This window comes from Python bivittatus, unplaced genomic scaffold, assembly GCF_059951505.1.
Source record: "Python bivittatus isolate LINGU-HERP-01145 unplaced genomic scaffold, Pbiv_v1 ctg000080_np1212, whole genome shotgun sequence".
NCBI classification, from domain to species: domain Eukaryota; kingdom Metazoa; phylum Chordata; class Lepidosauria; order Squamata; family Pythonidae; genus Python; species Python bivittatus.
In genome coordinates, this window is record NW_028277035.1 from 59963968 (window position 1) to 59977650 (window position 13683).

The 13683-nt window shown below is 37.8% G+C and overlaps 1 protein-coding gene across 5 annotated transcripts in view; it reads right to left on the minus strand.

The window, feature by feature from the left end:
* TASOR (transcription activation suppressor) overlaps window positions 1-13683 on the minus strand; it is a 77236-nt gene that overhangs the window by 43413 nt on the left and 20140 nt on the right. For all 5 annotated transcript variants that reach the window (XM_088134198.1, XM_088134194.1, XM_088134195.1 and 2 more), the window contains exons 8-13: window positions 13402-13433; window positions 7799-7904; window positions 6455-6558; window positions 707-810; window positions 476-548; window positions 292-366 (exon numbers count right to left, since the gene is read on the minus strand). In XM_088134198.1, coding sequence (XP_087990324.1) covers window positions 292-366; window positions 476-548; window positions 707-810; window positions 6455-6558; window positions 7799-7904; window positions 13402-13433 — 494 coding nt within the window. The remainder of the gene's footprint in view (window positions 1-291; window positions 367-475; window positions 549-706; window positions 811-6454; window positions 6559-7798; window positions 7905-13401; window positions 13434-13683) is intronic.

Genomic DNA, 13683 nt, shown 5'->3' on the forward strand with positions numbered 1-13683 from the left:
ACTTGACCACCATCAGCTTTTTCAATCATGTGTTCAAAGTATCAAATGTTGTGAATGCACACTGGTTCTAAGAGAAGTCAGTTGTAGCTGTAATCTTTTGGTAACACAGTTGTTACCAAAATTGCTGGACTAACACTCATGGCCATAAGAACTCCAGCCTATTTTAAAGAATGAAAAATCCACATTATGACCCAAGGCTGGATCTGCAACTTTGTAATACTATTATTGTATCAGAAATACGACAATAATTAACAATTGACATACCTCCACATTAAATACTGAAAAAATTACCTGAAGTCACTAAATTTCTAGGCTTTCGAAATAGAAACAATGCCTGCAAAACACGAGGCCTTCCTGTTCGATTATCTGATTAAAAAATAAAGGGGGAGGGGAATAAAAGAGAAAATAGAAGTTATAAGGTAGCAATATTACTCATTAAAAGCAATTGTTCAAGAAAGACATAGCATTTGCATACCATATGGGGAAGCCATTTGATAAGGAGAAAGCAGCAAGAGATATCCTCCATCTACAAGCGGTTTTAAAATAACCTACAAAAAAGACATTTAAATTAGGAATGGATTAAAGTATAAGCGCAAAATAAGTTTTGTTCATGCTGTAGTTTCAAAAAGTACAAGCCAAGTTGTCTTGAAACTTCCTGTAGTACAAATATGCATATAGTAAAATTACAGAAGAAATCTATACTCACTAGGTTGTCTGTCTCTAGCTTTTGAAGTAAACCTTCCAAATTACTTCCCGATCTAGTCTTTTCCACAACTTCGTACAGACTACAATACATTCCATTCTTGAACACTGAGAATACAGAAAAAAAGAGCTGACAATAAGCCATCTCCCCATTAGAGAACAAAGTTAGCACAATGAGCCTCAAAAACATCACATAAGAGAATTTCCCTCCCCTTTCATCCCTCAATAAGCCTTTCTATGGGAATCAGAGGACTTGAATAGGATGAGACTGGAAGGAAGGGACTCTTCAGGAATGGGGAACTACCCATTTTTGGAAAGAACTGTCTGGTGCAAGTCCTACTTTATTGGCTTAAGATGGCTCACATGATTCCAAGCAATCTCCCCCTTCTCTATATCCCACAAGAGAACAAAAGATGGGGAAGTTCCTTTCCATGAAATTCTTTCTTTTAAACTGTTTATAATTTAAGTCAGAGTTAGGCAATGCAGTGTTGTGGGCTGTAGCCACTACTAAGGTGTTTAAAATGGTTTGAGTTCAACACAGCAACCTAGAATGTTTTATGCCTGAAACAAAACTAATATTTTTGGAGTGTTTCAAATGACATTGTTTTAAGTGTTTCATGCTATACTGAGCCACATAGTTGGAATGTTATCTACTGAATTTTCCTGCTCCAGACTGTACAGGAGGAGATGATGGTCTTGACTTAGACTGGATGGACTGACCTAGTGGTTGGAGTTTAGAAGTGAAGCAATGTGGATTTATGCAGCCCATAACACTGTAAGGAAGACATTCTAATCTGATTGCTACCAATGAGAGACTAAGAAAGGAGGCTTAAGGTTGCTATTAAGGACCTGATAACTGGATTGTGACTCACTGCAGCTTTCCCTGTTGCTGGAGATAAGTACACCTGATTGCCCACCTCCAAACTAAAAAATCACTGAAGACTTAGCTGAAGTCTGCTCTTATTGTAAATGACAGTTTCAAAGCAGTATAATGGAACTGGTAAGGAGATGAAAGTGTGAATTCTCCCATTCCCTTGATTTTCAAATGAACTCCCTTATGAATTTGAAAGGACATCTCCCCCAACCCCACATCAAATAAAGCCAAGCCTGTTTGCTAATTTGGAGGAATTAATTTTTTGAAGTTAGGTATTGTGGCAGTAGCCATAACAAGGCATAACCTTGGCAATAGCAGCACTGTTATGATGCCTTGCTAGATACACACACACATTAAATTGTATCCTTTTTTCCCCTTTTTAAGCAAGATGCTTGTCATTAAGCACCCCAATCATCCATCACCAGCCCCAGTTAGATATTTTTAGCAATATGCTTATCCCCTCCTGCAGCAGAGGATTGAATTAAAGTGCCCCCCCCCCAGTACAAAGAGATGAGATGCAGCTAACTCTTCACCCAATCAGCCCACTCTCCTCCATTAGCAATTCAGAGATTGGGGGCAATGATCAGGAGAAAAATCTGCCCCTTTCTGAATCCAAGCCTACAGGTGGTGGTGATAGCAGCCCAGAGGAGCCAGCAGACCGCATATCACCACCATACTGTTGGCCCATAAGGAGTATAGAATATGAGCACTTCAGGTTTCAGCTTGGAGACTTTGCTCATGTCGTGGGGGGGGGGGGGGGGATCCACTGTAACATGAAACAAAGCAATGGATAAAAACTCCTGGATAAAGCCTTGGCAATCCAACTTTACACCAGTTACACATTGGCTAAAGCCTTTGGGACTAAGCAAGTATTTGTGCTTGCCAGCTTACGTGCCCAAATATAAACAGGAAAAATCAAATCATTTGTGGTGATCCCCCCTTATAAGAGAGAAATATCTGGGTTATGGAAATGCCAGGTAGAAGTGAAGAGATTAGGCTATGTTCAGGTGGCAGTGGCCAGGAGGTCCAGCAGGCTTTCCTTCTCCAGCATCAGCCACAGTCTCAATCCTGTCATGAGATTTTCCTTGGCAGGCTCAACAATGTCAGTCCCATCCTTGGACATCATGCTTTTCACTGCCAGGAATAACAGTGCTAATTGTTGGCTTGGCCAACAATACAGAACTCTCCAAGACAATGGATTTACTCCAATTTTGATCAATCAATGTCAATTTCTGAACAAAATTGCCAATGGTTGTCAAGCAGTACATCTCTTAGGCACTAACAAGCATCATGGGAGTGTTTTCCCAATTCCTGAGCAGCACCTGAAGTATGCTCACAGTAAACAGAGATTCCACATGGAACTTTTTAAACCTGTGCACAACCTATGTTGCAGTGGGATTAATCCACCATTGCTCCCATGGGCCACCACTCTCCATCAGTCTGACTTCGACAGACTAGCCACTTTACACTTGGCCAATTATGTATCCAGGCTCAGTCACTGACCAAATTGGGTCAGACAGGGTATACTTGGGCTCTAATGAAGCACAACGCAAATTGCATTGCTAAGGAAATGCTGAATCCTACAGACTACGGCAGACAAAAGAATAAAAAGCCTGCTTTGCTCACAGTATGATTATACATTAAGAATCTCTGCTATGGGGAAGTTGAATTTCATATGGATGGATTTATAGTATGGAAGGATTATAAACCTTTGACCTATAGTGTGATCCGAGGTCCATCCATGGCTTATTAAGAGATTAAGAGATTTTGGTTAAATGACACCCAACCCCAGTGTATACACAATACCAGTGTATTGTATCATGCCTTTATTGAACACATGGAACTAACATTCACCATCTTTTTTGGAAAAAGTGAAGCCCCAGGGTAATCAGCTCTCTTAAGGAAGTAAATTGAGTTAGATATTCCAATCAATGAGAAGACAATCATGTGTGTTTGAGGGGGCCATCTCTATAAAAGAAAATCACATTAGTTGCCATGGTCACAGTCTGCTCTTCACAATAAAGATCTGTAGAACAGAATCATGTCCCAATCAAGAGTGAAGACAAAGAATTGTCACAAAGCTGGAAATGGTTATAAAACCATGATCAAAACCATGGCTCCCATCAATCCAGAGTCAAGGAAATAAAGAATACAAACAGAAACATGTAATACCACTGTTATTCTTCCCAGGAATGGCCATCTATCAAAATATCTCCAATAGCAAAGTGTACAACTTCAGGGCAACAGAACAGGATTGCATTGGCTTATGTCAGTGTCCTGAGGCCACCATACAGAAATCTCTGAATAAGAGTGATATGGACAGGAAGATACTAAGAAAGAAACCACTGCTCTCCATAAACCACGTCGCTGTTTGTCTCAGATTTGCCAAAGATCATCTGGATGACCCAGCAGGCTATTGGATCAAAGCTCCATGACAGATGAGGGAAAAAGTGGAAAAATGGTATTTGGCATTAATAATAAATACCATGTTTTGATAAAACAAAAGATTGCATCCAACAAAAGAATCTCATCCTAAACATGAAGCATGGGGGTGAGAATATCATAATTCTGGGCTGCATTGCAACTTCAGGACCTGCACATCTTTGTACAATATATTCTAGATTGTAGAAGCAAATTGTACAGGAGAATGTCAGTGTATCTAAGCATGACCTGAAGCTTAAACAAATATGGATCATGCAGCATGACAATCCTAAACACAAAAGTCAGTCTACAATAAAATGGCTGAACAAGAGGAAATGTCAGGTTTGGAATGGCTGAATCAAAGCCCTGACCTTAACCCAAATGAAGTGTTGTGGCATGGCCTGAAGTGAACAGTTTGTACAAAACAATTAAAAAATATCTGTGAGACGAAACAATTGATCAGTCAAAATCATTCCGAGCAAATGTGTAAAACTGGTCAAAAGACAGAAAAACATTTGAAGTCACTACTGCTAAAGGAAGTTCTACCATTTACTAATGTAAAATTCCAGTTACTTTTTGCAAGAGACTGAAAGTTCACTCAATGTATTCAAGACTTGACACAATACACTGTTTTGTGTGTTGTTTAACCAGTATCTCTTTATTAATCAGACATAGTGGAAACAGATGGCACAGTAGGTCACAATACTGTAGGTTTATGGTTCTAAAGATTTTCAAACTTTATCTGACTATTGTAGTTGGATATAGATTGCAAGGAATCAGGTGAGTGAAAATGCTAAAAATATCACAGAAATGTATACATATGTGAAAGCACTATTGTGCATCATCAGTTCCCAAATATGTTGATCATCTTCTGATATTAAATGTAAATCCAAAGAGTACTAATACAAGGTTGGTTTGGCTTGTTAAGTTCAAAACTTCATAAGCATGCCAAGAATGCTTTGTTATCCTGTTCATACTGAACATCTCTGAAGATGAAGATTCATGATCAAGAGGTAACATGCAAAGAGTGCCAATTCATACCTAAGTTCAATACAGCATTTTTAAAAAGTTTTCTATGTTGGTTTGATTGGCTAGCCAAGTTAAGCTCTTTTTAGCTTTCTAGAGCAGTTTAAAAAACCAGACTACGTTATGTTTGGTTGACTTGCTAAACCTTTGGTGTACACTGCACTCTGTACATTCTTGTGAAGACTGTGGCAACTTCAGATTGCATTTAAAAATACAAAAACTCTACTTGAACTGGTTTGCTGAACTTCAGTGTTCATGCTCTTATACAACTGCTGAAGCAATTCCTGGTCCATATGCTTCAAAGGCAAGTTTCGGAAAAGAGTGTGTGTGTGCGCGCGCGTGCACACACATACACTGAGCAATTTTATTTTATTTTTTGTTAAGATATAAAAGCAGACAGAGCTTTGCATTTTCTCAAGGGGCCTGCGCAGGACTGAGGAAAAGCTGAATGTATTCTTTTTTGTTTTTGTTCTCATTCCAGCAATAGTCAAGCAGAAACTGTTAGCAAAATTTGGGGGGGGGGTGTTATCAGCCAGCCACTGTCCAAATGCAAAAAAATCAAACAAACCTGCTAAGTAAATGGGTGACAGATGATGCTAAGAGGCATCTGCAAGGAGGAATAGAGACATTTTGCAAAAAAAAAAAAAAGGAAAAAAAACCCTCAGTGCATTTGTGTATAGCTCAAAGGAGTTTTACCTTATTCCAACTTTCCAACCTTTCTGAGCAGCTTCCAATATGAAGATATTAAGCATGAAATAATTGTTATTTTCCCCTAAACCCAGCAAGACTGGGCTTCCTATGTGGTTTCTAATGTACTGTGCACTGTATTTCTAAGGTAATACCAATGTCAAATTTGGGCATCCAGATTAAACAGTTTCTTAGTAATCATACAAGTTTTTTAGTTGCATATTCAATCCTCCATTATTTTTCCAAAAGGGAAGATTTTTAATCAAATAATCATAGTAGCTTAATTTCCTCATTTCAGAGTACAAGAAGAAATTGTAATAAAAATATCAAGAAAGAATCAGATTGTCTATCAAAAAGCCAGACAGACTGAAGTAACATTCTCTTATTTTTATAGCACATCACATTGTATCCAGGGAAGGTGAATGAAAGGGAAATTACTTTGTCAGCCAAATATTAGCCAATGGCCATTGTAACACATTTTCTGTTTTTTTGTGAAACTATATCAAGCAGATTCCACACTATCTAAAATAATTCTACTGGACCACACAACACTAATGACATTGTGAAGAAAACATACTGAACAATATACTCTAATCTATGTTTAATTGGAGTTTTCTCTATTTGTGTTCTAACTATTATTGTACTGATTAATCACTCTAAACTTTCCATTTGACTAGTAATCTTTGTAATGAGAATAATTATATGGGTAAATATTGCTTTCCTTAACTTAGAAAAAGTTCTTACCTTCCCTTTCTCCTAAATAAGTTTCTTTAGCCAACACTCGTGATGAGACTTTCTGTGCCAAATTTTCAAAGTTCATTACCATTTCAACATCAAGTTTTTCAGGACTAGTGGTCAAAGAAGAAAAAAGTTAAGATTTACTTAATCACTCTTTTATTTTATTTTATTTTATTTTATTTTATTCTAAACTGTTTTTTTCTTTCATATCCTAAAAACCTGAAACTGTGCAAAAAACTTAATGGTTGATCAAGGATCAAATTAGGAAAAAAGTTACAGCCAAGTTTAGGTAAAGAATGTGACGGTAGCAAGACTCAGCGGACAGCAAGACGAAGTGAGGCAACTTGACTGTGGGCTATGCGTGCAAGACAAGACTAACAGCCACAGATGACCTGGGACCAGAACTACAGAGGCCAACTGTTACAAATAAATTTGGGAATTCTTTTTCTAAAAAGACAAGGAAACTGGCAGTGGGTGCCTATGAATCAGAGAGGGAGGCCAGGATCTCAGGAAAGGCATACTGGCTGGTATAGATCATAGTCTAAGGTAAGAAAGGCCACCATCATGGAAAGTAATTCACAATTCTGAGAAGTCTCCCCCAATCCCAAAAACCAGAATAGTGATAAGACCGCATATGTAGCCAGTAAAGTATAATGGTTTACAGCATTGGATTTAGACTGAGGACACACAGTTTCAAGTCTACCCTTAGCCATGGAAGCTCACTGGGTGACCTTCAGGCCAGTCACTCTCTCTCAGGCCAACATACATCTCATAGGGTTGTTGTGGTGAAAAACCTTGCTTTCCTGGAGGAGAAGTGGGATATAAAACAATAAAATAAACATTTGGCCCCTGGATTATGGGGAAGTAGTCTGCTGAGACATCACAGAACAGTATAGAAGAGGATTGGGACTTGTACTTAAGGACTTAAGGAATGAGCTGCTCATCAGATTTGTTTGTGTCAGTAGATATGCATAGCTTCCAGATCCACTGAGTGGACTTGCAAGTACATCACTGATTGCTGAGTGTACATCACTGAAGTGTCAACTTCTCCTATTTTGTTGATCCTGTATTGTATATCCACTATAGGGAGCTATTTTTGGGGTAAGACGTCAAATTTGCCAGTGTGGATATATGCTTGCTATAGTATTAAGTTCCTCAGTGAACCCTGCCTTAATAAACTATTCTTGGATCTTGTATACAATCCCGGGAAAAGTGAAACATAAGGAAGCTAGCAAAACATTTTAGTAGTTGAAAATAAAATTGCTAATGTTGTGTGCAAAACTAGAATGTTCTAGACTTTCAAAGATTTAGATAATCTAGTCCAACTCAAACTGACTTCAAAATACTTACAGTTTGCAGGGAAGTGCAGGGCGTTTTTCAGATATCAAAGCAGCATGACAGACAAGCTTTCCTTTGTTTAAAAGTTGCCCTTTCCATAAAGTATAACTTGCCTTATCTACAATAAAAAAGGACAAAAATATACAAAATACTAAGATGTATTTCTAAGAAAGAGGGTTTTAATAACTATCAGGGCAGTGGTTAAAACACCACTGCTAACAACATGAATAGACAGTCTTGAATTAAACAACTCACTTGTTAATAACAGATGATCACAAATTGCATACAGGTAAGTTAGCATAGGAGAGACAAATCTTCCTACTCTGTCCACCCTAACCTCAGTTTTATTTTTTGTACAGGCAGGGAAGAAACCTGTTCAGTAAGCTTGTTTTTGCTTTTACTATTCAATGAAAATAATTAAGACTAGTAATGATATTTACTGTATGTGTTTAACCTAGTAAGTAGAAAATAATATATCTTCTTATGAAATACTAATACAATTGCCAACAGTAGCCTGTAGCACAGGTGAGGAGTTAGAGAAATAGACACAATGGCGTTTCCTGCCCACTTCCAGGTTTTTATCTAAAATGAGACAACATGGTGACGGGCATAAACATAACACTCTCTGTCCACTAAGTAAATGAAATATCACTTAGTAAACATTTCCTTTCTGTATTAGTAGAATGAAGATGGTCATATCCAGGTCCTATATGTATCTCTCTCCATGGAAGAAACCAGTGCAGGACCTTCAATTTAACAGCCTTTGTTAGGGTAAAAGCATCCATCACTAATGCAATGTATTCTCTATATGCTGCCTATAACTGCTGCTGTCAAAATGGCCTATATCAACAATTGTTTGGTTGTCAACATTGCCCCCCAGGCTCCCCTTTTACTTTACACACTTCAACTTCCTGATCCAAAATAATTAGTTTGTCAAGGTGCCTGAATGAACAAAAAGCACCAATACCACCTAGAAATTATGGGCTAAATTACCATTTATCTTCTTGTGGCTGCAAAATACATTGGTAAAATGCCTGAGAAAATAATGAATACAGAAAATGTTCTTTCTTTCCTGATTGAAGAATTTAGATAAATTAGAGTAAATATTGAATACAATGGAATACAAAATATACTTTAAAATGGATGCTTCCCAGCCAAGTATTCAAAACATCTGAGTGCCTTCTTGGGTCCATGCCACTGTTGTTTGGGAAAACACTTAACTGAAAACTAAGTATGTCCAAACACATGAGCTACATTTAAGTTTAAATCAAGCTGTACATTCATTTCATCAGATATAAAAGCTGTTTCTATAAAGAATATTACTCTTCAAGATTAAATGAGTAAATGGTACAACAAAGGTTCCTTTTCTACAGTGGATAAAGAATTTATTACCTGGATTGCTCCTCCCACTTGCTCCAGTACACAAATTAAAAGATTCTTAACTGTCACTGGAGTGGGAAAGAGCAACACCCCCTTTCCAGTTTACATTCCTGCCTAATTCCAGTTCTCAGGGTTTGGTGAAACTGCATTTTCTCTTTACCTCTGAAAACACGGGAGGAAAGTTCAGCACTTTTTCTGAATACTTCTGAGGACCTCCGGGATGGATGGAATACTTGCCTATGGCTGAGACAACTAATTAGGTATGTTTGGAGGAACAACCACTCTGTGGCAGCTCTCTCAGGAATCTTCACCAATCTCAATACTGCAAGTTAGCAATCTAGTCAACTGCAACAGATCCACAGTCCCTGATTCACTTGCATTTATTCCCAATGGACATATAAAATATAAGGAGAAACGACTACCTATGTATGGTTATTCAATCAAACTTTACATCTAAGAATTAAGAGTATAGTATAGTAAATCCAAAGAGGCATTTTTATAGAGACAAGGCAGGACAGAGGCAATATTCCTCCTCTTTCCTTTATTCTTCTTAAAGAAAAGCAGAATAGCGGGATCGAAAACCACTACCTACTACTAGCCCAATCCAAAACCTATTCCCATATTCTTGTTTATGGGGCCTGCTTCTTATCATTCCCTCTGATGGAAACTTGGTGTGGAAGATGATTCTGTAAAGGCCTCAACGTTACCTGGGTTCCTTGACAATATGGACTGTTCTATCCTCAGTAGTAAAGACCATAAAATCCTTGGTGTAGGGGATGCTATTGCAAATGTTGGCAATTCTGCCTCCTTATATCAAAATGTTAATTGAGACAGACCTCTCCCCTACAGAAATAGAAAGGCATGAGGTCTGAGGAAAACAAAAAGTGCCAGAACTTCCCACACCATCTATAACAGACTTTATAGTTTGCTGCTTCCTCAGAGTCAAGGTTTGAGAGATCTGGTAAGAACACTAAGTCCAGAACTATGTCTTTGAGCCCCTAGAGAAGCAGCATGCTGTGTTTAGATTCCAAGGGGCTTCTGACTCCCTCCCAGGTCCTCAGAAATTATAGGGAAAGTTAACTGCAATAACAGAGATGGCTAGTTTCTTCAGTTGGCTATATAAGCCATTTGGTAAAAACACCATCTTTCTGCTTTTTTTCTTTAAGCCATTATGCAATGAACAACAACTTCATAATCAGGCAAATCAAGAAATTTTGAATTTTGTGCAAATATATTTTGTTTCTTTCAAGGTAGTTATGGCCAAAGAGCGCTTCTCTACAATTGTCTGATACGTTTAAAAAAATTATTACAAAGTGGATGGTTTCCTCCACTTTTTTACATTTCTGCATGTCCTAAACAGGCAAAAATAAAACATGATACAGTCCAGAGTTCAGCATCTCAAAGCTGCATTTTCAACAAACATTAAAAACATCTTAATATAAATTCAATCAATATGTTTATAATTATCTGAATAAACTATATTTTTCAGTTTTAAATACCAAACACATTTATACATTTAAACCAGTTTTTTTTTTATATTACAGATGCGCAAAACAGTTTATGTCCAAACAGTTCTTTGCAGGATAACAACTGCTTTCATGCCAAAACATGCAAGTTTCATACAGACAGAGAACAAAATCTGGAGAGAGGCAGAAATCAAATTAAATGAATAATAATAAATAATAAAATGAGCCTATTTTGTTCCAGATTCAGATAGAAATAAAACTGTTCCAGGCAGGTGGAGATTTTGGGGAGGGTGGGGGAAGAGAACTGTGGGGAAAGGCCAACAGCACTGGTTCTAGGAAGATTGGGAAGGCAGGCAGGTGAAATATGTTGCCTAGGGACCTGCTACAGGGAAGAGGAAAAAGAGAGAATGATATGCGCCAACCTTGGTGCAGTCGCCCTGTAAAATCATTCCAGATTCTTGCAGGTTTTGTTTCAGCAGAAACCTGGAATAAAACATTCTGGATTTTCTTTCTGCTAACTGCAACTGAAGTAGAGTGGCTTGGCACTATGCTCAAAATGAATCACCTTTTCTGTTTTGTGTACACTCCTATCGTATATAATATTTATTTATTTCAATTCGTATGGGCATCCACTCACTATGCAACTCAAAATAATAAAGTGACTTTATATCTGTAGAGGGTTTCTAATATTAAATATATTTCAAATTTTCTTAAGTTTTCCCTTTTTTTCTGGGAGAGTAAACAGGGGAAGATTAAATACTTTTTCACTGTTTCAGTATTCCCAAAATCTTCGCATTCTAATTCTGTTTTATTTGCAATCAATTGTAATTAAACTTAAATATAGGTAGTCCTCAGGTTACGATGGCAATTGGGTCAGCAATTTCCATCACTAAGCAATGCAGCAATACATAAAGTGCAACGTCATGTGATCACATCACTTAGCAACAGCAATCCTGCAGTCCAGGTTGTTGTCGTTACCCCAGGTTGTTAAGCGGGAAGAGGCGGGAGCTCCAGACAAGCGGTGAGAGCCGCACGTGGGTGGGCACCATGTGCAGACACTCTGGAACGCAGGCAGGTATGCAGGCAGGCGCTCCAGAGCACAAGTGGGCAAAAAAGCAGTGGGAGCTATTTCCGACTATAATGACTTTGCTTGTGGGAAGCTGATAGGGAATGTAAGAAATCACAATCAAGTGACTGCAGCTCACTACAACATCATAATCACAAGCTGGGCACTGGATCGCAATCACATGACTATGGGGATGCTGCAACGGCCAGAACTCCGAGGACCAGTTGTAAGTTTGAACGGTTGCTGAATGAGTGATTGTAACCTGAGGACTATCTGCATAGTAAATATTACTCACCAGTCATCTATTTAATAATTTTCATCTTCTGGTATATGAGAACTTTTAGGGAACTCAGGGGAAACAGTTTAGACAACCATATGTGACCATGGAGTTTGAGACTGCATCTTTGAAATACAGTATTCCTATTTGGTACTTAAGTGATTTATTTCTACAATTTAAATCATGCATAGTGAACTCTGGTCTGCAGACCTAATCTAGTTCAATAAACTAGTCTATCCTATCCCCTTGCCAAGGCATTTATAATATTAATTCTGCTTTGTCCATGCTTTACATTTCTCACTTAAAAAGAGAGAGCAAATCACATGTAAAGCTGAACACCAACCAATCCTGCTACTGTTTCTGCAAAAACACCAGCAAAACACAGGCTATACTTTACCTGCAACTTTGTTTTTGCCAGCTAAAGGGAAGAATAAGGTACTAACAAAGAAACCTTCCCTAATCAAGGAGTGCAAGGAGTGATGTCATGGAAAAATAAATAACACCACGAATCTGGTGTTAGTCTGTTAAGCCCTATCCTCTAACAACCTCCAGCTTATTGAGTGAGTTCAATGAATTAGATTTAGCCTCCAGGCCTAATTCAGCTCTCCTTACATTTTATTACTTGTTTTTATTTACATTTTTCAAATTAATGAAAGACTCATTATTATATTTAAGTTCCCCATTTCTGTGAACATACCTGAGAAGTTCTGTGAAATGTGTCAGAGAAACCCTACTCTGGTTTCCTACCTTTCTGCAGAAGTAAAAATGCTCTCTAACAGAAAGCCTTATCTGTGATAGCCCAGAATATAGACCCATCTTTAAATACTTTTAATAGATTAATTCTAACTAGAAAAATCAATAATTGAGGTTTTTCTGGAAGGAATAAAAAAAAATAATATATTTAAAACAAATGAGCATCTATTCCTTTGTAGAAAGGGCATCACAACTATAGGTAATCCTCACTTAACTACCTCAATTGGGACCTGCAACTCCATTACTAAGCAACATGGTTATTAAGTGAAACATCATGTGACTGTGCCTGACCTACATCACTTCTGCGGTTGTTAGGCAAATCACCTGTGGTCATTAAACATGATACCACATGACCATGATTTGCAACTTATTGCCAGCTTCCCCACTGACTTTGCTTGTCGGAAGCCGGTTGTGAAGGTCACAAATGATGATCACATGACCACGGGATGCTGTGGCCATCATAAATGTGTGCCAGCTGCAAAGTGCCCAAATCGCAATCATGTGATTGCGGGGACACTGCAAAGTTCAAGGACCAGTTGTAAATATACTTTTTCAGCACTGTCGTAAGTTCAAACAGTTACTGGATGAAGCAGTTGTTAACCAAAGATTATCTGTACACAAGTTAACATTTCAGGCAATAGTCCACAATTTTATTTAGTAATTGAATTCTTACCAGTACTCTTATCCATATTAGAAGTCTTTGATCTACAAGCAAAATAAATAGTTAGAATTTTAAAAATGCAGAGACAATGCATTTTTGCATATAATAAAATCTTGATTTTATAGCATACAATTTATAAAACATTTTTCATATAGAAAAGAATGGAAAGAAGAGAGATATTCGTAGCTACAGTGGGGCAAAAAAGTATTTAGTCAGCCACCAATTGTGCAAGTTCTCCCACTTAAAAAGATGAGAGAGGCCTGTAATTTTCATCATAGGTATACCTCAACTATG